The sequence below is a fragment of the Gymnogyps californianus genome, chromosome 16 (assembly GCF_018139145.2).
Source record: "Gymnogyps californianus isolate 813 chromosome 16, ASM1813914v2, whole genome shotgun sequence".
NCBI classification, from domain to species: Eukaryota; Metazoa; Chordata; class Aves; order Accipitriformes; family Cathartidae; genus Gymnogyps; species Gymnogyps californianus.
In genome coordinates this window covers 2136277-2159986 of record NC_059486.1, presented here as the reverse complement: position 1 = coordinate 2159986, position 23710 = coordinate 2136277, and the positions used below count along the sequence as shown (strand labels likewise).

The window sequence follows — 23710 nt, the reverse complement described above, 5'->3', positions numbered from 1 at the left end:
GTTAAATGTTTCTTATCCAAATACCTTCCAATCTAGAGTGAATTGCAGTAAATGGACCTTTCATCAGGCCACATTTCAACAGTATATTGGGTTAGAAGTTACAAACCTGAATTCTTTGTACAATCTGGGCCGAAGTGATAAACAGGAAGACTGGTACAGTGATTGTAATGTCAATTGTCAGCAATTATACCATCTTCAGCAGCTTCTTGCACTTAACTCATTTCCTTGAGCCAAGATGAAATATAAGCAAGCTGTAAAGTCTAAATCGGTTTGAGAAGTTATTGTTAGAGTTCAATTGAATAATCACAATTGTGGTGCAGATTTTAACATGCTGTGAGAGTATTGCTTATAACTTTGATTTAATGACTTTCTAACACTTTTAAGATTACAGTATTAAAAAAAAAATACTGTATGCTTGCAACCTTAACTTCACCTTAGCAAAGATACTGCTTTGGAAATGAAGTACTGGTCACGGCTGGAGGCAGGAAGATAGACTATGTAAAGTAGTGATCTCATCTGCACTGGTAAATCTTACACCTAATTTTTTTTATGTTGCCATACTAATAACTTTAACTGTAATGGTGCTTTTTTTTTTGCTCTTACACAAACATGATTGACTGTTGCAAAGGCCTGCACGCTCATAAATACATTTTGCTGTTTCTGCAATGAAATACAGAATACAGACTATTCTGAGTAGCACTTGTAGACCTAGTAGTAACTTTACCTATTGATAAATACAGTGGAGTGTTTGCTTTTTCTATGTAAAACTTGATAATGTTTTCCTGCTGTCATGCATGAATGCATACACCTGGTTTGACAATAGTGCATTTCCACAGGAGGTCCTTGCACGCAGTGGTTGAGGCTTCTGACTGGTAGCAAGTAACAGATGATGGAGGATGTCCAGACAGAATCATACACTCTTTTGGAGGAGGGGAGAAGCAAGGGGGACAAGCAATACTTTTGCGAGCAAATAGTTGTTCATCCTAATGAAAGAAAATGGTATTTCTCTTGCTCTTTGCGTTCCTTTTGAACTCTCCTTTTTACTCCTTATCTTGTGCTCCTTCGTTAAACAGATGTTAACTTGTGACCTTACATGTCACTTGTTTTTTTGATATTACCAGGGTTGTTTTCACACCGTATTGTGCATCAGGTGTTGCACACACTGTGTTTGCCTGATAAAATTTTTAGATAATTTGGACAGATTTTTCTATTGAACATCTGATTAAAAAAACCAAAGTACCTGTCTCGAACTGATTGTACTATTGCATGAGCCATTTTCACTATCTTCTCCTTTTGTGATGTTTGAGATGCAATAATAATAAAAGTGGCTTTGCCCATATTTAGAGAGCAGAACTCTGAATTCTGGGTTTCCCAGTTTGCTCATGGAGAGGGTTCTTTGACTTAAACACTTTTGGTATTTTGCAGAACTTTCATACGTTAATGCACTCTGTTAAAAACAGCGAAATGCTCATCACAGAGATGTGTAAACAAAAGACTTCACTGAAAGCAAATCAGCTTCCTTTTTCCCCTTCGCAAAAGTGGTCTTTAATGGGGATAAATGTTCTGCAAAAAAAAAGTAGAAAGTACTCCTGCCTGGAGGAGCTTGGCAGCAAGTCCAGTTCTAACATCCGTGATCTGATATCGCTACCATCTTTTATCATTGCTGTTTGCTTGCTTGCTTGTTTTAAATCAGCTGTCCTGGAGGTGAGACTTCACCCATTCCTTTTGTTTTAGTTTGGAGCAGAGGACTCGCTGTGAAGGCACAAGAGTGCCGCTGCTAAGGCTTCGCGTGAGGCGGACCAGGCTGCGGAGGGAATTGTAGCCTGTGCTGTCCATTTGTATTTGTTAACTTGTTTTAAGCATGTGTGTGATGCAAGCTAGCTTTCTGTTTTTCAAAACCAGTTCAGCAGTTATTTACCTTTCAAGCAATTAACATAATTACCATTATGCTAAGAAGTAATTTTGGGAAGTTCTGCTCTGAGCCCTTATGACTCCATCGGGACAGTTTTAGTCGGGACTTATCTTTTTGATGGAAGCCTAATTGCAGTTTTGGCTTTGTGTAAACAAACAGAGGCGGCTAATTGTTTAGGCAAATAGCAGATTAATTTAAATATGCATCCCTAATAAAACAAAAATGGTCCCCATTATGGTACTCATTCCCATGGCGAGGAATATAAATATTCAGTGGGAGTGCCATTAGACAGGGATCTTAAGGATTATCTGCATTATTTCACATTGGTAGCACTTTCCAGATACCAAATAATCTTTACAAAAGCAAACATAAATCAATTTAAACTCATTTAGATACCATTTCACTATGTGCAGTTTCATTACCACACTCTTGCTTCACCTCCTTTGGGACATGGGAGGAGTGTTTGCAAACTGGCATTGGTGCCTGTCCACAGCTGTCTGTCAGAGCTTTTATGTCTCCTTTTGAAGGAATAGCTACCATTAATCATTTCATCATTAATGGCCATGCTCAAGTAGAAAGAAGGCTTCTGCAGCCCTGTCTATCATGTCTGAAGATTGCTTCTCCGTTAATTCAGTGCAAAGGTGGCCCAGAAGTCTCTAATTCCGTCTGGCCCTTCTGTTCTGTAATACACTCCTGATTGCTTCAGGTTGCTCTTATTCAGATTATTGCTTTAATGTACCATGCTTTTAAATAGAGTATCGGTGATCTATGCCAGGAAAAAATGCAATTGCAAATGTATTGTCTTTTGACTTATACTCCTGTATTCTTTGGGATTTGTATTCTTTAGCTTTTTGAACTCTTCTGCATTTTCTCTTTTTCCAGAGCACCAGGATTAGGAGCTTTGCTGCTGGTTGTAAACTGTTAAGAATGGTATTAAAATCCCTGACCTGATTGCTGTGTGCGCAGAGCTTCAGATTCTTCACTTTAAAACTTTTCTGTGTGTAGCAGAGTGACTTAAATTTGAATGTGGGTTCTTTCTCACTATTTTTTGTCGTAATTGAGGGCAAGTATATAGCAGAACAAGAATTTACGTATCTGTTTAAGTCTGATCTTCTCCAAACACGAAAATGTGAGAGAAGTCAAAGCAGTCTTCCTCAAGGTAGATACCAATGTTATCTGGAAGTCAAAAATTAGGAATTACTGACAGAGAGCAACAGAGCCTCTAGTGCCAGAGCACATAATTTTGGAAAGTTTCCTCTGAACCTGTTATGTGGTGCTATACAGTGTCGTGAATTTCTGGTTTCGTGCCCTGCAGTCTCTTTTCTGTATATTAACTTTTTCCATTAGAATGCTTTTAAGCTTACATCTTTAAATGATCTTGAAAAGTTTTGTTAAATTCTAAGATAACACATAGTGATTATTTTTTTTGTATACAGGAACCATCAGCGTCTGGAACCTGATGTTCGGGCGGGAGCCAATCCATCGTTACCAGCACAATCAGAGGATACAGGCTTTAGCTCTTGGTTCAGAGGGTGCAACGGTAGCAACGGCGTCTGGCTTCGAGGTCAAAGTGGAAAGCCCTAATGACAGAGGATTCTGGCAAACTACGGAAACATTTGAAATCCAGAAATTGGTGAGTCTCCAGGCTACTCAGCTTCATTCCAGGAGCTCCTGATCCACTAATTATTTTTGGTACAGTTAAGAGGGATCTTATAAAAATCTTACCGGAGTGTTGCCTGAACTAGATAACAGCATTATCAGCTAGAGGCTATGATTTTGAAGCAGGTTAATGGATGAGCCTCGCATCACTGAAGAGCAAGGGTGAAATGCTGGCTTAAGCTACAAGTGAAAATGAATAGAAGTCCATATGGTGCAGGAGGTTGGCTGTTTTTAATTATTTTTTTTGTCAACATTAAACTAAGTTGGCTCATTTTGTAAATCAGTTTTCTCACGTAGAATTGGAGCTAAAACTCAACGTCTCATTCCAGATCAACGCTATCTGATTAATTCTGAGGCAGGATATTGCAGACGAGCTAATAGTATCACTTGTGAAGCTGTAACTAGTTGTGCAGCTTCTTCAGGTTGCACCTTCTGTCACTGAAGTTTTGAGACTATTTTAATTAAAAATCAAAAGCTGTCCCATTCTCTGAAGTTTTATTATGTCTCAGAGTATCAACATTTTTTTGAAAGGGGAAGGAAGCACGTAGGAATAAATTGAGTCTTGCAGCTTCTCTCCTATTGCAGGAAGCTGACTGTGCAGCTAACGGGTATGAAGTTGTGATTTAAACCACTCCTGATTAATCCCCTCTTTCAAAGCTAAGTCAGTCTTACAATACTTAAATAAACAAAATCCCCAAACATTTTAAGAGGTTTCCCAGTAAAAATGTTAAAACACCACCACACACTCCCTTGTGGTTGGATCCATTTTACTCTTGCATCTTGCTTGCTGTGAAATGTCAGTTTGCCACATGTGACAGACAGACACTCGGGACACCGCACTCTCTTCTAAGGTTGGGTTAGAAATCAGCTGTGCTGTTAAGGAGTTTAAACCCTTCCCGTGGTGAGACTTTTCAGCAGCGTCTTAACCATTTACTGGAATGGGAAGAGCAACGTCATTCTAGTCTTGTGACAGAAGATAGGGGAGCTGATATTTGGGCTGCCCTAGAGTCATGTGATGACTTTTCCGTTAATTTAGGATATATATACATGGTTGCAGGGTAAGCATCAATTATTCCATGTTAGTTGCATGAATGTGTTGCCTCTTCTGGAGCACTGTATTCACATTCTAGCCGTGATATTTACTTTGTGTGCTTTAACCTTATGGCTTTCTGTCCTTCATCTGAATGAGTCCATTAATCTTGCTCCTTTCTTTGATGTGACATTTTGGTGTGTTCTGTTGTAATGTGTTCTGATTTTTTTTTTTTTTTTTAAATGGGCTCATTCTAAAGACTGTGAGCTAGATTTCATCATAGGAGCTAAACTTGCAAAAGTTCAGAAATAAAATTGATCCTTGGTCTTTGTCTGAAATTAATCCATAATTATGATGATTCAAGATAGCCGATAACCACACATCAGTAGTTTGTTCGGTTTAGCGTGTGGCAGCAGTGATGTAAAAGAATTTTTGGCTGTAATAAAAATAAAAAGTCTGCTCTTTTCAGGTCAACTTCCTTAACCTGGTTCCAGATGTTACAGGGAGCCCAGTGACAGTAGCAGCTGCAGAAGACATTGTCTATCTCCTGAAAGCAGAAGATCCTGGCAAAGTTCTCCATTCTGTCTATGGTCAGCCTGTCACATGTCTCGATGTATCTGCTCATGAAGCAGCCTTTGGGGTCAAAACCTTTGGCTGGTTACTGAATGAGCCCAACCAGGTATTTAATTTTTTTTTTGTAAGATTTTTATACCTTCGTAATTAACAAAGGAAAAAAGAGTTCATGCTACTGACCGTTTCTTTCCCTGCTATTCAGCTTTTGACAGTAGAGGGAGGACATTCTTTTAATGCAATAATCTGGTGCTTCTATTAGTTTTCTTCTCGTTGGCTGAAGTAAGGGATTATTGTTCACCTAACTGGGTTCACTGTAAATACTTTGCATTCTCTGCTCCTCAGCGAGTCCCAGCTCATTCAGCTGTATGCTGCGTCAGTGGCCCTCTAGGGGGAACTCGTCTCAAAAAAAACCCAAAAAACCTAAAAACCCCAATAAACAACCCCACCCCAAAAGGCCAAAACATCGCTCAGCCTTTCTGATGAGGGCATCCTGAGCAGCGTGTCAAGCCTTGTATGTGCGAATGTGCATCTTAGGAGGATGCTTCTTTTTTTTGTGCACTTGAGTATTTGAACTGAGTTACTTCCAATTTGGTGAGGATGGTGTGACTGTTGTATTAAAGGAAGCTAAACGATAATCATAGGTTTGAAGCCCCCTGTGACACAGTCTGCTGCTTTTATCAGCACATCTTAGCAGTGGCAGGGTAGATCAAAACTGGACTGTTTTTGTAACCCTGCTGAAGACTCCTGGCTGAGGCATGCTTCTAATGCAGCTCTTCTCAAACTTCTCTCCTTGCAGGAGGGGCTCTTTTGGGCTTGCAGACCCAAATAGGTAGCGTAAATAATTGTATTTGGGGGGGTTTATAATCCTGCCTGAGATCCCAGGCAGCTGGCGGCAGCAGCCTGCTCCTGGACACAGCCCCACTCCAGGGCAGGGACCAAGCTGCGGAAAGACCTGTTTCCAGATGCCTTGAGAAGAGTTTCTGTCCCTTTCCTGCATCTTGCTTAATTTTTCTACTCCCTAATTTCCTTCCATTTCTTGTGGTTATACTTCAGGCATGTGATGGGCTATCAGCAGTGAGGGAAGGAGAGCGCTTCAGGGAGGTGGAGAAAGAAGCAGGAGGTGAGCACCCAGATGAAAGGAGCTGTGATCTGTAGTGTAAAAATGCAGCGTTTTCTTTGGCAAGCGACTAGAATAGGACAGCTTTATTTAGGACTACCTCTGTGTTAGGAATAAATGTGTTCAGCTGCATCTAATTTCCCCTTAAAATTCACATTCGCTAGGGAAATGCTGAGGCCACCATAAATACCTCTAGGGTTGAGAGATGCTGCGAGGCCATGCTGTCTTTATTAATTCCTTTGCTGTCCTAATCCCATTCTTTTCCCTACAGAGGTGGGAGGTTAGAAGGTAAAATTGCCTCATTCAGGGGCATTACATCGGTGATCGCCTTTGTGCCTCGTAAAGGAACAGAGAAATCTACTTAGGCCCCCGAGCGTCACTCTGTAAAGCTGGACATATTTCCTAATTTAGTTCTGAACTATTTGGCGTTTGATGGCAGATTGTATTAAGCAGCGCATCAGCGCGCATCCTAATCAGGGAGATGGGACTGAAGTCGTCCAGACGGCTGGGGTGTGTTTGACAAGGACGCTTGCTTGGCATTGCTGCACCAGCTGACATCACGCCGGAAATTAATTACTAATGTCTATTATGATAATTATTCACCTCGCGCAGACGTGAAGGGACTTCGCATTGGCTGATTACTCTGGTCACAAGTTGACAATCTGTCTTTAGGAGAGCTTTTGGTCTCGGAAACGTAATGATGAAGAATTCCAGCCTCGTTTTCTGCTGGCTGTGTTACTGTAGTGGGAAAGCTGTGTTTCTTCTCAGTTTGGGGTTTTCTTTGTTTTTCCTGAGGGATATTTTTTTTGTTAGTGTAAGCTCATGATCCTAATGCTACTGCCTAGTAACCTGCTTTCTGATGAAAATAGAGAAACTATCTTTTTCCCCTCTCTTTTTTTTTTAAATCTTTGTCTAACTTTAAGCAAATTTGACAGCAGAGTAGAGATCTGAGGCATAAATTTTGTAGGAACTTTTATGTCGGAGAGGAGAAGAACATCAAGTCTGTGGCGTAGACTTCCCTACTGTTAGATGACAGACATCCGTGCAGGAGAGAGGGGAGAATATAAATGCTTCATCTATGAGAATTTCAACTTTCACTTTATTAAGCATCAGGCAACCCAAGTATGATGCTGTTTCTTGAAAGTTCATCTGTTTAGTACTCCTGGAGCTCTTTGTTTTATGTTAAGCTAAGAGAAATTTCTTTAGTAAGGGTTATTTCAGCTGTATTAACTCAACGTGGAATGTACTATTTTCGTTAAATTCCAAATTCTTGAAATACTGAGATCTGTGTTGCCGTCTAGGCTTGTACATGGCTAATAATATAGACCAGCTAATGAACCACAGGGAAAACCCTAACCCTGGCTTTCCCTTTCAACCTAAAGTGGTGCTCATGACATCCACTGGACGTGCCTTGAAGGGTGGTGTCTAGCAAATAGCGTAGAACCCTGTGTCATGCAGTTTGGAGACCCATGATCTCGATGCTGCAGCAGCATCACAAAGTCTTGGCATTCACATGTTTGAATTTTGGGTTTGAGCATTGTACATAAAATTAAATCCACAGATTTAAACTAGAACTGGCTTTGGTCCTCTTCATGTCAGGATATAAACCTTTCAAACAGGTAGCACTATAACTGTCAGGATTAATATAATCTGATTTCTGATGCAATTATCTCGCTGATTGTAGGATCTGACTGAAGCTTTTCTCGTAGTTGGTATATTTATAAGCTTCCCTGAATGGACCATCTGCTGTCAAGTAAGTCTGGTCTCCTACCATAGCTTCGGGTGAGCTCTCTCCTGCTTGTGGATTATTTCTATGAAATTTATAGGTGCTTTCTTCTCTTGGGGGTGGGGGGCAGAACCAAACCCAACTTTCTCCTGTATTTAAAATTTAATTGAAATTTTTTAAAGTATTCAACATTTCTTGGTGATAGAACATACTCAACATGGGAGGATTTGGGGTTTTTTTCCACCAAAGAAACTTCATATAGCGTGCCAGAGAATTTTATTTTAAACTCATGCAGCTGAAGAACTCTTTTTATGTTACGTGCATTATAAGGCACAGTTCAGAGTGTATCTGTGTTTTTGTTGCTTTGTGCACAAACGTGAACCTTACATCAGAACAGGTAGATGGGGAAGAGAGGAGTGAAGGGAGGACGGTAATGATTTTAGAGCCTCCAACTTAGAAACAGAAGGCTAGGTATGTTGAGATCAGATGTCTTGGGAGTTGTTTGTTATGCTGTTGCTTTTTCATCTGTTTTGAGCTGGTGGTTGGCTTGTACTTGATGAATGGTGTTCAGCATCACCTGTCTCTTCTCATCAGCGATTGAAATACTGCCTAGTTTTGCTCCTGTATTTAATGTTTGCACAGAGTTCAACTACTTGCTAATGTGAGCGTATCCAGTAGAATTAACCCCTTGAAATGGATGTTATGAACGAGTAGTAAGTGAAAAACAAATTTTAAATAATCCTTTAAATTGAATTTCATACTCTACAGTCTCTCTTGGATGATGTATTTAGGTCATAGCTGCTTTATATAAGCTGTTACATCTTTCTTGCGCCTTATTTTAACTAAAATCTTCCTCTGTTGACTGGTAAGCTTGCATTGTCTTTTCTGGTGTCGTAATGTCTCCAGTTCTTGTGGAGTTCCAAAGACTTTGAATTTTTTTTATCTTGATTTTTCTTGTTTAAAAAATGTGGGTGTCTTTCAGTTTTGTTAACCACTGTGGCCCTTGTAAATAGTCCAATTTTCAATAAGTTGATCTTTATGAACTCTTGTTTTCATACCAGGAGAAGGGTGGGTCTTGCGTTCAAATTCAGTCACCAGTATGGGACTTGCCCAAGCATTTCTCTTTGGGGAGCTGTAGGACTATAGAGTGTTAACAGATCTTTGAAGGTGAAAGGTGTTTTAAATACCTTTTTCTTTATAAACTCGTTGGTACCATGTAGGAGAGACAGAACTCTTTCTGAGGATCTGGACTGTGTAACTTTTTATGTCAGGCACTGCAAGAAATACAGTCCAGCAGAGAGACCAGAAGTTTTCCGTGCCTAAATTTTGCATGATGTACCGATTAACCCCTCTCTTGCTGAAAAGTAACAGTCCTCCATCTTGTTTTTTCTGTGTTTGTAAATAATCAGAAATAATTTTGCAAGTTAAAAAAAAAAAAAATCCCTTTTGTATTGGGTAATGTTCATAACATTCAGCTTTTTTTTTCCTATTTGTACCTTGATATGAATACCTCAGAATTGGCACGGCTGCTTAGGTAAGTGTCTCAGGTTTTGAAAATATAGCTGCTAGGATGTGCCATGAGTATTCAAGGTGATAATCTATGAAACCAAGCAAATTCATTCAGTTTTTAGGAATTACCTTGCCTTCCTTTTCCTTTTCCTACCTTAGGTTAGGGAAAATGTGTTTCTGGGCTAGGGCTTGTTTTTTGGTGAGTGGGTGGTTCAGTGGGTAAACGTAATAGCCTTTCATCTCTGGGTACTTGAACTCTTAGATCAGTCTTCAGCCACAAGTCAAATGAGTCTGGTGACCTCATTGCAGGTCCTAGCAGACATCTGTCCACATCACAAGCCCATCAAGGCTGGCAGAGCCCCGGAGGCTGGCAGCCCGGGCTCGGGCAGTGTCCAGTGCTGGAACAGCAAGGGTTGCAGGTGCGTTGGCAGAATCGTGTTGCCGAAGCTTGCATGCTGCCTGCCTGCACAATGCTTGGCTCTACTTCTTGCTGCCAGCTTGGAGTCTTACTTTTTAACTCCAGTCAGATGAAAACTTCAAAGGAAAAACCAAACTACGTCTGTCTCTAGCTTCACGTGTAACTTCTGTGGCAGGTGTAGATACTTGGAGGACCGGGTACTGTGTATGGCTGACTTTTTTTGCTGCTGGATTTGCTGCAAGCTGTTTGGACTCTGTTATTTTTGCAGTCCTCTGTGTGGGTCTTTAAGCATCGCTTGAGGCTGCCTGGTGCAGCTCAGCGCATGCAAAATAAGAGTTCTCGTTTGCCAGCGTAAAGTCACCTTTAGGATGGCATGAAAGTCAATTTTCCACATGCTCGGAGAAACGGTTGTGTTACCAGCTTTACACAATGACTTATATCTGGCAAGAACTTGCAAAATAGTCTCTCTGGCTGATTGTCAAAAATTACATCATATTGGAGTAAACTGCTTTTAAATCAAACATCCATTATTCATGTATATTAACTGCTTTTTTATTTTTTTTTTTTACTGGCTGTTTTGTGTATGATTTACTCTTTTTCTTTCTCTCTGATTGTCTGTCTGTCTCCCTCAGCTGCTCCTTTTAAATCTTAGCTCATCTTTAAATTTATGGAGCCAGAACACTTATCTCTGTGTACAAGTATCAATATGCTGACCTTGCATTTGTTAATAGTAAAATTTTTTTTGTTGTTGTTGCAGTGTTATGTGCCATATTTACAGTAGGCAATTCAATACATTTGCACTGGGAAACTGTGCCCCTGAGGCTTGTAAACTTGGAAAATATTCTTTCTCCACATCCCTTTAGAAATAAAATTCAAACTTGCAGCAGTGTGTACCATATGTTGTACTTAATTTGATGACTTCTGCCGCAAATGCATATGAAATAGCCATATCACTTTTGTAGATACCCTTTGAATTGAATGGGTTTGACCTGAGCAAAAACCAGATCCCTTTTTATTCATGGTGGACTTGAAATTTCACAACCCTTTCTTTTGTTGGCAATGTTTGTGTGTATTCAGGCAATGTTTTTTCTAGTTGGCAGAGGGATGGGCAGAAGGAAAGAGGGAGAAACGTAATCTGAAAATACATGCAAATTCTGTTCCCGATCTTGCTGCTTGTTCCTCTGCCTCTTTGAGCAACTCGGGGTTTTTTTATTTTGATCCTGTGTCTCTAAAATGACAGTGAGAAACCTCTATCCTAGACAGTTCTTTCTGAGAAAGTGGTTCTTTAATGTATCCAGTGTGTTATTCAGTGAGGAAAAGGATGTAGGTTTTGAGTGTGGTTTTACAGTATACTTTTTGCTAATATTTATGATACTCCATTCAAGACTTCATCTAAATAAGAGCTAAATATACTGTATAAACAGAGTGCTTTGCCCAACTCTGAGACAGCTTAGTTTTTACTAGCCATGCGATGTGGTAACTTTTGACAAGAAGCAGAAATGCGATTGCAGAGGGAGACTAGCTATTTCAGAAAGCAGTTGTCTGCTGGCTTTCAGCCAGGACAGTGGGTTGAACACCCCTGCTCTTGTTGAAAGTACCACAGGCTCTTTGATAACAAGTGCTTGGGGATTTGTTGTTTTAATGTTCCATCCAAAAAAGACATCTCCAACAACACAGGATCCCAAAACACCTGCTGGGGTATTGGACAGGCATGGAAGAGTTCCATCAACAGCATTTCCTTCAATTCCTTGGTTTTTCTTGGAAGTATCTCAACCAGAGTACATTGACCACGCTTGACCTCACTTAGCTGCAAGATGTAACAAAGCTCACAGCTTAGCTATTCTGGCTACAGAGACTTTAATTCTTTGTGAATTAATTTGGTCTTCTTTCTTGAGTTCTTGGACAGCATTTAAAGAGAGTTCCCCATACCCGCTGCTCTGCAGTTTCGTGAAGTACAGTAACTTTTCCTTTCTTCCTCTGCCTGGTCTCATGAATTTGCCAGCTTCTCGGCGCATCTATCTCAAAGCAGTGGCCACAGGTTGAGACTTGCCCAACTCGCACAGTAAAGAGGGAAATTAGACTAATGCACTGTCTTAACAAAAGAGAGTATGAGCATGAATAATTAATACCACTAGTCTGTGGCAATCGGATAAAATGAAGTCCCATTTGCTCAGCCTTATTAAAAGAGAGAGAGAGAGAGGGAGAGATGGTAAAGGTCGTTAAGGGACTTGTAACATGGAAAGACTCGCCTCTGAGATGGATAATGTGTTTTCTAATCTCTGTGGTCTTTAACTAAACATAATGGTAAAGGTACTCTGGCTATTTCTGGCTTGTTGAATTATTAAGCATTCTGGGAGATTGCTTGGCTCTTATCCAATAACTTAGACTTTTTCATTTGAACAATGTTAATAGGTAACACTTTTTATTTTGTGCGTTAGATCCTGATACATCTGCACAGAGTATTTAATGCTTTTCCTCCCTTGTGTCCCCGAAGTCCCACGGGGGGAAGGGATGCTCGTTAGTGTGTTATCCCAGGGTACTTCATTTCACACCCAAATGCTCTTGGTTCACTTACCTTCAGTTTGGTACCTATTAGGTCACTGGTCTTGGGTGTCCATTATAGGATTATAAATATCTTTAAAAGGGTAATCCCTTTGCAGTGTGCATTATAGGATTATAAACCTCCTAAAGATCTTATGCTTTATCTGCCCTTTAACATACAGGCCCTTATTTCAAGTCCCTATTGACCAGGTGTTTTCATTCTTTCTCCTTGGCCTTTGTAAAGAAAATCCTTGTTGCCTTGGGATATTATAGGAGAGCTCATCAGAAACGTTCTAGCAACTTCAAAATTGTCATCAGTATGCTTTTAAAACCCCTGTCTTCAAGAAATTATTATTCAGACTTAAAAAAGCATCTGAGTTCCTTTTTTTTTTTCTTTACCTATTGGTTTGTCAGGATAAGGTTTTGAAATTCATTTGCAGACCGTAAAATTGCTCAAGACAGAAGTTGAATTTAAAGATAGGTAAAACCTGGATACCGAAAATCACAGAGACTCTTCCAATGATAGGGCTAATTGGTTAGAAATACACATGTGCATTATAAAATTTAAAAAAAAAAAAAACAACCCAACAATCTTTAAAAGAATGGAGACTGATGTGAGAAGAGAGGGAGTTGGAGGGGGTGGGAGAAGATGAAAAGACAAAGGCTTTTCTTCCAGTTTTGTGGATCTGAATCTTTATTTTTTTTACAGATTCTTTTTCTTAGATGCAAATACTTTAAATTGGTGGCCATCTACAAGTTATGTGGGGGAAATAAATAATTTCTCAGCTGGCGCTACCTACGTATGATGATTGCCACAGGTCTAAAATTGAGACTGCAAGCAGGAGAATATTTAATATTTGCTCTGATGTAAAACAGGGCAATCTTTAAATGCTATGTGGAAGCAATTTTTCATTATAGTCTTTCATGGCCATAACTGAATTTTCAAGTATATATCATATGTTTATAGGATAGATGGGAGCTATGGTCATTTAGATAAATTAATAGTTTATGGATGTTCACTTTACGTATTAGCCCCAGGGGACTTTTGAGAAGGCAGCATTTGGCCCTCTCCTCTCCAGAGTTTTAACATACAGCTGGGAAGGGCTGGTTCAAGAGGCTCAACTGGGAGCTGGAATACGTTGCTGTTGACCCGATCGTTTATTGTTCATAAGTTGAATTCAGCAGTTTATTGACTTTGTCTTTTGTTCAAAACTTTTCAAGGAGAAATTGGGTTGCCAGGCACAGATATTAATTTCCTTTGCACTGAAAAATGTGCAAAGTACCTTTGCCAGAATGTCATTATCTCTGGGTTTGGTTAGTGAGCTGTTGGAAGCTGTGCTGCAAGTGAGAACAGGCTGTAAATTGGTTTTTACCTTGAAGATTAACATTTTCCTGCAGTTTGTAGCAACTTTTTCATAGGTGTAGAAGCTTAAATTCATTTTTTTTAGCAACTTTTATGCCTTAAGTCTCCCCGCAAATGTAGTCTTCCTTGCTTTACAGAGCTTGGGTAAAATTGCTTTGTTTTTTTTGGCTCTTAAGGATGAAAAATTACATGCTAAAGCCTGGTAGTTGAGGCAGATAGCTTCACAAAGATAAGGCTGGGAAAGGGAACTAATTGGGAGACTATAAAGATTATAAGCAACTGAGGAAGTCGGATATGAATATGTTGATTCTAATAGGGAGCTGATAATATGTCTGAATAAAACCATGCCTGCTCTTTAGTTGGGAGAAATGGCAGGTGGAGGAAACCTGCAGATTCTCTGCCTTTCTTTGCAGTATTCCTGGAGATTTTTAAAGCTTCACTTTTGTTGCCTAGAGGCATCCATCACAAAATATCCCCTCCTACTCTCTTAATTTGACCTTTCAGATGCTTAGTAAAACTACACAGATAGGAAGTAAAAGGCCAGGCAGCATCACTATCGCTGTTCTGGCAAATGTTGAAATAGTATGTACAGATAGTGTAATATTTATTAAGCTGCATGTGGATATAATCAGTAAAGTAGAAGTTAAGAATATTGATGTGACGTTGACTTAGCCATGCTGATGTTGCCATGGAAGCCATAAGTTTTTTTTCTGATGTTTTAACTACCGTTACTCTTTTCATGATCATAGGTTTCTTTTAAATTAAAGGAGCATCACCGTGAAATTTAATAATGTTTATGAAGTTATGTAAGACCAGGTGCTGTGCTGAGCTCCACTGAGCTTTGACCAGTACATTTTTCTGTTTCAAAAAATACTTGCTCTCCTAAATTGAAAGGCCCAAATAGATAAATCTCATCTGGCCCCACAGGAAAGACAGCGAACGTGATTAAACTGATTGCTGCGCAAAGGAGAGGAGGGTGAACAGACGGGAAACAACTCGTACCTCTCTTCCAGTCTCTGGTCGAATCATCTTGGATGTTGCTTAACATCAGAGTTGTTTTTATTCCCTTCCCATCTGAACCGCCACTTCAGATGTAATATTTCTCTTAATCTTTCTGCCGCACGATCTGTACACAAGCTATCAGCAGGGCCTGTCAGCGCTGAGTTGGTGTTCAGTTCTGCTCTTCAGTTTCTGCTGTATTTGATTGAATCTTTCTTGCCAGTCCATCTGTCTAAACCTTCTAAACGTTGATTCTGTTTACTTTTACTGCTCTTTCAAATATTAAAATTGATGAAGAAACTATTTGCTTTTCCATGTAAGCCTTAAAAATTTATCTGGAGGGAATCTGTATGGCTTGCTTTGCCTGCCTGAGAGCTATACCTGTCTGATACTGGTTGGCAAGAGACTTGCATCCCTGCTTCTTGATGGATTCCATTGTGAAACTTGATTTCCTTATTTCTGAGGGTGGTGTTGCCCTTCTTAATAGGGGTAGATCTGCATCTTGGTTATGTATTAGCATATTGAGAAATGAGTCCTGCAAACCATCTGGTGGTAATAACTCTGCTCTACTTTATGCTGCAGCAAAACATAGTTGTTGTGCTCGTACTACATTTAGCTGGTGTTTGTTCTCTTTCTGCCAGATTCTTCTTTACAATCTGGAAACAAGTCAGTGTCTGAAGAAGATGGGCAACTCGATAGGTGACTTTACATGTGTCAACCTCCAGCACAGTCCTCCAAACATGCTTGTTACAGGCAATAAAGACAGAAGGTAGGTACTACCAAGAGCTGTAACCCATCTCAAATTACCTTACTTCTTGTCCTGCTGTCCTACATCTGGACCTGCTAGAATTTGTTTCTCCTCTAATGTTTCAAATGCAGCCTGCGTGAACTTCAGGAACAAAATATTAGGTAATAGTTGGATGTGGCTGCCAGTTTGCTTTGTTTCAGAAAGCTCCATGGGAAGACTTTCTTTTTAAGCCATTTGGTGGACGCAGTTGGTGTACAGCCCAGCGAGACCACTTGGAATATCTTCCACTTCCCCACCACCACCCGCAAAATTAGTTTGGCATTTAAAAGCTCACTTTCTGATATTAAAAAAATAACCTAAGGGATGAATCATGTAGGATGAGATGGGTCCGTCTGCCAAATGATGTCAAGAGTGTGTTTCGGAACACTGTGATGTCCCTCAGGTGACAAAAAAAAGAGACTTTCATATGAACAGATTCCAGCTTCTATTTAGCTGATTAGCAGCTTTCTCTTTAACTCCTTGGCTTGGGGAGTAGGATTTTCCCAGCACAATATCTGGTGCCAGGAATGGACGCGCTGGGAACAGTCAGTGCGAAAGGATTAAAGTGCTTAAAAAGACCCTTTGAGTCCAATTTTTAGATTTTCTTTTTTTGGCTAGTTATTTGTGGGGTCTGATCCAGTGCACCAAAGGAGATGTGGGATGGCGAGGAGCCAGTCTCTAATGGCTCCCTGTTCCTTCCCTCCTCCTTTCTGCACTGGGCATCAGGCTGCAGGTGGTGGTCTGGTGTGGTGGTGGGTATCAGATTGTGAGGCGGATACTTCCCTCTGCCAAATCCCAGACCTCTGTCCCGCCAGCGCAGCAGCTTGCAAAAATGATTATTTTGTCAAACAGCTTTTTTTCCTTCTCAGTGAATAGGCAGTGCAAGCAAACCTCACACTTTCTCAGCAAAGAGGAGAAAGGAAATATCTGAAGTTTGACATGTGTAATTGAATCCTTGGGAGTTTTTTGCCTCTAAAAGCAGATAATTGATTTTCCAAAGCACCCCAGTAAAACTACCTCCGATTTTGATCTCTTGCACAATGATGGGAGAGTAGATGAAGTTGATATCCCTTAAGTGAGATTGAAATTTACTGCCTTTATACTAGAGTAAATGTCTGTGCCCTTTCCCCTCCAGAAAGCTTTTCAGTTTTTCAGTTCAAGCATTGACTGAGTTCAAGGGGTTGGCCATCACTAAAATAGCAAGAAGTTAGGAATCGATAGTTCAGCAAATAAGTTTTGGCATCCAGGAGGCAAGACGATGTGTGTCTCAGAGGTTGGTTCCTCATGTGGTGCTGCATGAAGGGCATTAATAGGTGCTAGGCATCCACAGGTGGAATGTGACTTCAACCTCCATAGCCCGGGTACGGAGCAAGCGTACTAAATAGGGACCTTGCCATGGGAGTGGGAAAACTTATTGCTTGAATTAAATATAGCAATTTCACAATTTTACTAGTATGTGCTATCCTTTTATTCAAAGCCATGATCTTGAGAAGTAACACTTGTGAAATGTTTTTAGTAGGACCTATAAAATCTGTCTTTCCATCAAAAAATACTCCTGAAGCGTTGCTGATTTATTTGATTACTTAGCTGTGCTTCACACTGGCAAGAGATCTGATAACAGGGAGCGTGTGCTAACACACGGCACGACAGCACCCTTTTTCGTGGTGGAACCTAAGACAGCGAATAGCATTGGGAAAGCAAACATATGGCAAGCCCAGTGTATACCGTTGCTGAAAGGTGTGGATCAAAACATGTACTCCATGCTCTCCTAAAGGCAAGTGAGCTTACTTCTAAGGCAGTCTAACAGGGGGAGTCAAAGCCTGGTCATGAGCACACCTTCCTTACGGCTCGCTTGAACTCGGATGAATCTGATGTGCTCCCACTGAGCCCAGCTGTTGAGGCAGGAGATGGCGGGCCATGCCAGGCCTGCATTAGAGCATCACATTAAATTTGCAAAATGCTTTCCCTTCCTTTTTAAAGCACATCTAAACAACTCAAGTGTGCCTCTCATTCTTCCAAGGGTGTGCCAGAATGGACACCTGCCTGAAACCTGGGCCCTTGCTAATGAAATAACCAGGAGACAATCAGATCTTCGTTTCCAACTGTGCTTACCAAACAGAAGCAGCTTTGATTGCCGTGCAGAACACATGCAGTAAGACAGGGAGAGCACTGGGTGTGAACACTTCCAAAATACCCCATCCTTACCCAAAGCACAGCTCTAATATGTAGCCAAAGCTTCTCTCTGCTGGAGTTGGAGAAAGCAAGAAGTCCTTTTCACCATCGGCAACTGTTGTGATAGGGTTTTCCTAAGGGTGGCTGCGGAGCCACACAAAGCATGCTCCTTGCTCTGTTCCAGCATGTTTTTCTACGTGTCAGATGGATGTTGCTCTGTTGGAGTTTTGGACTGTTCTGTTGCCTTTTATTGTTGGACTGCTCTGTTGCTGAAATGTGTTATTTGTAAAATCATATGATGCAATCTCTGTTTGAGAAAGGAAAAGGAAGGACTTGCAACACCATTAGGATCGTAGCAGGGGTATGGAATAAAGTACAGTTAATGTGTTGGAACAAGTGTGTTTTGGCCTTTTCTGGAATTAATGTGTACCTGATGGTTTCGTTCTTGATAGCCATCAGCTGGGAGGAACTTTCTCTGGCTGCTTTTCAAATCTGAGATCAGTATTTCCCCTTTACTTCTGTTTTCACTCGCTGCAGTTTTTTTTTTTATTTGCTTATGTATTTTGCTTTATCTCTTAATCTTGATATATAAGGATCAAAAAACATACTCCCTTGTGATATGTGCTGGGTTTAAAACTTAACACTGGCTTTAACTGGTTTCGTGGACTTGTTGCAGTGATTGAAATCCTAAGCTCTTTTTCTACAGTTCTGCTTCTACTGAGTCTTCAGTGCGTTTCTCTTCAAAATGCCTTGTCTGAGTGATCAATAATCTCTGAAAACAGATGTACCTAAACGCTGCCCGCAGTCAGTACTTGCGTTTTTGAAATCAGAAGAGGTACTGGCCCTCGGCCATAGCGGATGTGGGTTAGGTACCAAGGGGTAAGATGTGTTAGCAGTATGCCCGAAGCATGGTACTGAAGTATTGTACGGCATTGCTGATGTTGTAGGAGACACAGATAGAGGAGCTTTCTCCAAATTTCACTTACATTTTATATCACCTAGGACTTGTAAAGAGACGGACAGGTCCTGTATGGTGGGAGAAGTCTGCCTCAAAAAATCTTTGATAATAGAAGTCAGAGTGAAAATTCAGTGGTGAAAAGTATCAACCGTATTGGATTTCTGGCCGTGTAGTGGCCGTGGGACTACTGCTGTCCGAGACATATTTTCATAACCCCGAAAGAACTTGCGCTCTCAGAACCTACAGGCTGCAGATCCACGGCTGTTTTTATCTCTGTTCTTTATTTGCTTTCGTTCAGGGTCAGAGTATTCGATCTCCGCAAAAGCGAATCTTTGTGCTCCCTCTATGCCCACCAGTTAGGAGTATCTGCGGTCCAGATGGATGACTGGAAGATCGTCAGTGGAGGAGAAGAGGGCTTGGTCTGTGTGTGGGACCAACGGATGGGCACCAAACTCTGGGAAATGCATGCCAGGTAATTTTGTCTGCGTGGGGTCCTATTGCAAGGGTGTTTATCAGATCTGGCTGACAGGAGGAATGTGGGAATGGGATGATCCAGGACCAAAATGATAACATGCCCATGTCTAAAGCTTCTGAGAGTTCTGTTTGGTTTTCATGTGATTTGGGAACAGATTGCCTCCCCACCTGGAGTCTTGTGCATGTTTCTGTGTGTGCCCTTTAGCTGTCATAGGTTTTTTTACTCATTAGTTAAAAAGAGTGCTTCAGTCGGCATAAGGGAGCATGGAAATTGTTTCCTCTGTTTCTTCCATGAAGTTCAGTTCGTGTCTTCTCCCTGCCCCATCCCCAACCAGTATTTACTTTATTGAACCTTGGATTTAAAATGCTGGACTCCTGGCTGTTGTCTTCAGAGTGACTGGTTCTGGCTGTCTCTATCTGCTATATCCTTACACAATACTTGTGTTTCTGTTCACCTCATTCACACATTCCCTTAATGGTAACGATCAAAGCCAGGCTGGTATTTAAACTCATTTAAATATTAAAATACCAGTTTGCACTGAAAACACAAGAAGTACAGCACTGAAAGTACAAGCAGAGATCAGTATCCTGGAGTTGACAGAAGACTGTTAGTTGCTACAGCCAAATTATCATTTCCTGATCAAGGCACAATTCCCAGGGAGTTAGCTTTGTCTGAATGAAGACCTCAAGGGTTTAGCCCCTTGTAAGTCTGAGGGATACCCTTATTAAAATGAACAGATAAATCCTGATCTTTCCCTTAATAAAATGAACAGATAAATCCTGATCTCTTTTTTTTCTTAATGCATCTTCCCCAAAGAGGAGCTAGGTGAGGTATTTACAGTCAGAGAAATTCAAGTGGGAGTTGCCATTGATTAATAGCAGGTATATTCTTCTCTTCTGACCCTGTGAATTATAAAGCCCGCTGTGATGTGGCTGATGCATTAAGGACAATATTGCATTGATTGTCTCCTGAAGCAGCACTAATGAGCATGCCAAGAAGGAGGGCAGGCAGTGCAGATCTGAGCTTTGGGGGTGTACTAAAAGTGAAACCATTAGATTAAACATGTAAAATACTGTTTAATCTATATAGGAATCAGAAGGGATCACTTCAATCCAAAAGGCCTTCATAGATAAGAAGGTGTGTGTGTTGTTATCCATGCCTGCAGCCCAGTGTCATGAATAGAAAGCAAAGGCAGAAGCTAAGGGAGATGACAGGAGACACGTTAGGGTCGTGGAAATGAGCCATCTTAATCTGAGAAGATAAGTTACTCCTACTTGAACAGTAAATGCTGTTACCGTGGTTCAGGGTTAGTTTATTCACCAGTGAGAGGAGAAGGAACGAAGACCAGACCTCTTAGCTTGTGCCATATAGTGCATTTCGAAATCAGCCATAGCTCAGTGCTTGGGCGTGTGGGAGTCCTGGGTGTCCCCGTCCTTCATTTTGGGAAGCATCCTGCTCTTCCCAGGAGTGTGCTGCTGCAGTCCTTAAAGCAGCAAAGCAAGCAGGCAGCCCGGATCCCTTGCAGCCTGTGTGCTGCCAAGTGTCTAAAATATTTTCTGGCCTCCACATGTGTTCTGGTAACAGCCCACTAGATGGGGATAAAAGCTGTGTTTATCGGCTCCAGACAGGAGGAGAAGAGCCAAAGGGGCAGGTTCCCAGCCTCTGGCCATAGAGAGGGCGCTGATTTAAATGAATTCTTATTTAAACCAGAGCGATTCCTTTACTGTGCTTGGATTTTAGGAGTCTAATGCAGGCGGCATCTCACCCAGTGCTGTGGGTTATTTTTCAGACATCCAGTCCGCCACGTATGGTTTAATTCTCATAGCCTCATCACTGCAAACATCCCTGATGAGAAAACTCCCCGAGGTGCCAGCATCACAGACGATGACCTTACTGCACACCGCAAGTGAGTAAGCCAGCTCTGAAGGGTAGGATTTTTGGCACTGCAAAGATCTGCTTTATTATGTATTTTAAAATGGCACACTAAGCACCTGAGTCATGATTCAGAGCAGTAATAGAGAAGGTATAGCATCTAAAAGATAAAATTTAAAAAGTTTGAAGATAAGGCTTTCAAAACCATGGATGAATTGGCTCTTTATTTACTTCTGAGCACAAAAAAAAAAAAAAAGCATTTCTTTTTCAGCAGAGGAATGTAAAGGCCACTGAAGCCAGACAGGGAATGCAGCCTTTCCTTGCTCTAAATATTAGTAATGGTATCTCCTCCTAAAGGAAAACTACTGGTATTTAAACTCCAGGTTTTGGTATTTGCATCTCAGATGGCTGTTAGCATGTCTAATTGAACTATCAAACTACAATGTACTCATCTTCCCCCTTCCTGGATAGATTAGAAATGTTTCAGCAGATGACAGTCACATCTCTGCGGTGCTAAAGCGAATGATTCACTGTTCGTTTCTGGGGCTTGGTGGGGTCCCTGGAAGGAGGCAGGAGGGAGTCTTCTCTGTTAAAACTGCAGAGACGGCCCTGGTGCAGAAGGAATGAGTTTTTATATCCAGCTCTTGAAGCATCGAGTTTTGATCCCTTATGGCAATCTCTAACTTTGTTCGTTTCCCCTGTTGAAATATATGATTAAGGTAAAATGGTGTGTCCTGGTTGTGTTTCGTACAGGCACCGAGGAATCATTTATGCCTACGAGTTCTCAGTGGACCAGCTGGCTGTAGAAAGCGTCCTTCCTATTTGCCGCTCTTCTTACGACGAAGTGACTGGTTACAACTACAACATTGGCCTTGCAGTTCCCTATGATAACATTTAGGTAACTCACCTTACTTGGCTTCTGTGGTCCAGCCCTCTGCCAAGTACCTGGCCAAAGGCAAAAAGGAGATCCACGTGGGACAAGCGCCAAAAAGATGGCGTTGGCTGCAGGCACGTCAAATGGGCTGAACATTTGCCCAAAACTTGGGGATGTCAACCAGAACAGCGAGCGTGGCTGCCCTCGAGCGTATCACTAAAATATGTTGCTGCGCAAATGTTCGAAGGTCCACTGTGGTGGAACGGAGAGACTGAAGAGTGAAGGGGAACAGTACGCTTCAGTGTAAACAAAAATGTCCCTTCCTGCTGCTTGTGGGAAAAACGCTGCTGATCCCATCTTGGCAGAGGACCCGGTCAGGAAGCGAGAGCCCCGAGTGGCAAACTGCTGAAGCGGTGGGAGGCTGGGAGCACATTGAGGAGTTCGTGCCTATCCTGAGAGGGGAGGGGGGAAAAAAACAGCAAGGACTTGGAAAAAGCATCTTGCTGAGCCACATGTTTGAATTTCTTTCCTTGTAATGAGCTGCTCATTCTTCTTTTCCTTGGAGTGCGTCGGAATGTGTCTAGGAACAGGACCATGCACAAAAGGTTACGGTGGTTGGGAGAGGGGGAGTATGATGGAGAGAGGGAGGGGAAGGTTGGCCTTGGCCAGGCTGGATGCTTGGAAACTCAGCAGGCCACACGCATCAAAATTATTTTAAAATAAATTATTTTTTTAAGTCTCTAAAATTCTGGATTAAATGTTTTCTAACTGTATAAGTACATGTGTTTGTGGGGTTTTTTTTGTTCGTAACTTTTTTAGGGTGAACTAAGCCCTATGCACTGAAACAAAAGGTTGTCAGGTGTGCTCTTTCTGGATCATGCCCTTCCACAGCACCTGGAGGCTTTCCCCGGGTGCCTGGGACTTGGGTTTCTGACACCGTCCTCACTTCCGAGCTGGGAATTGATCATGTTGGTTTAATGAAGCAGAAGGAATGAACTGGCCGCAATCCCTCTGCATGGGTAGTTCACACTAATGCTGTGGAGAAGCTTCCAGGCTGGAAGATACGATGTAGAACCTCAGGTGAAAATGAGGAGTAAGGCTTTATCTTAAACCCAAGTTGCACTGACATAGGTAGAACCAGTTTGGCGAACAAGAGCTCGAGTCCTGCATGGATATGTTTTACTGTTTTAAAACTATTCTATGGTTGTGAGATGCCCTTGTAAACTCACTGGTGCAAGCCAAAGCCATGTAAATGAAGTTTAAATTGAGGTTAAGTTTTAACTTAACACCTTTTTGCTGGCTTAATGGAATCAATTTAAAAGTACAGTGCTGGAGAGGGGTGCAGGAAATGTGCCTGCACGTGCAGGAGAGGGGCTGGCTGGACTGTCACTTCAACCCTTAACCAGTCACTGCGGCAGCCCCTGGAGAGCTTCGTGCTGCCTTCCTTCTGCCTGGAGAGACGTATTTCACAGTTCTTCATTGTCTTTGGCTTGGGGTGGTTTTCCATGACCCCTAGACCAACTTTCACATGTGTATGTGGTTTTTAACAGTTAGCTTTTTCCTCGTGATGAACTGATCCACAAAGTGCAAGGGGCAAAGTCATTCTGTCTGACCAATAAATATTGTCTTTCATAAAGCTTTGGTCTTTTTTTTTTTTTTTTTTTTTTTTCTTTTTCCCCCCTCACCTTCCTCGGCCCTTCTGGGAAGCCAGCTCCCTTCCTTTAT

The 23710-nt window shown here is 41.4% G+C and overlaps 1 protein-coding gene across 1 annotated transcript in view; it reads left to right on the top strand.

Annotated features, from left to right (window-relative positions):
• The window catches only part of FBXW8 (F-box and WD repeat domain containing 8), a 54109-nt gene extending 31337 nt beyond the window's left edge, over window positions 1-22772 (top strand). Inside the window, exons 6-11 of the mRNA XM_050906941.1 lie at window positions 3349-3545; window positions 5071-5280; window positions 15489-15616; window positions 19063-19236; window positions 21029-21145; window positions 21865-22772. Of these exons, the coding sequence (XP_050762898.1) occupies window positions 3349-3545; window positions 5071-5280; window positions 15489-15616; window positions 19063-19236; window positions 21029-21145; window positions 21865-22009 (971 nt within the window). The 3' untranslated portion in view covers window positions 22010-22772. The remainder of the gene's footprint in view (window positions 1-3348; window positions 3546-5070; window positions 5281-15488; window positions 15617-19062; window positions 19237-21028; window positions 21146-21864) is intronic.
• The last annotated feature ends 938 nt before the right edge of the window (window positions 22773-23710 follow it).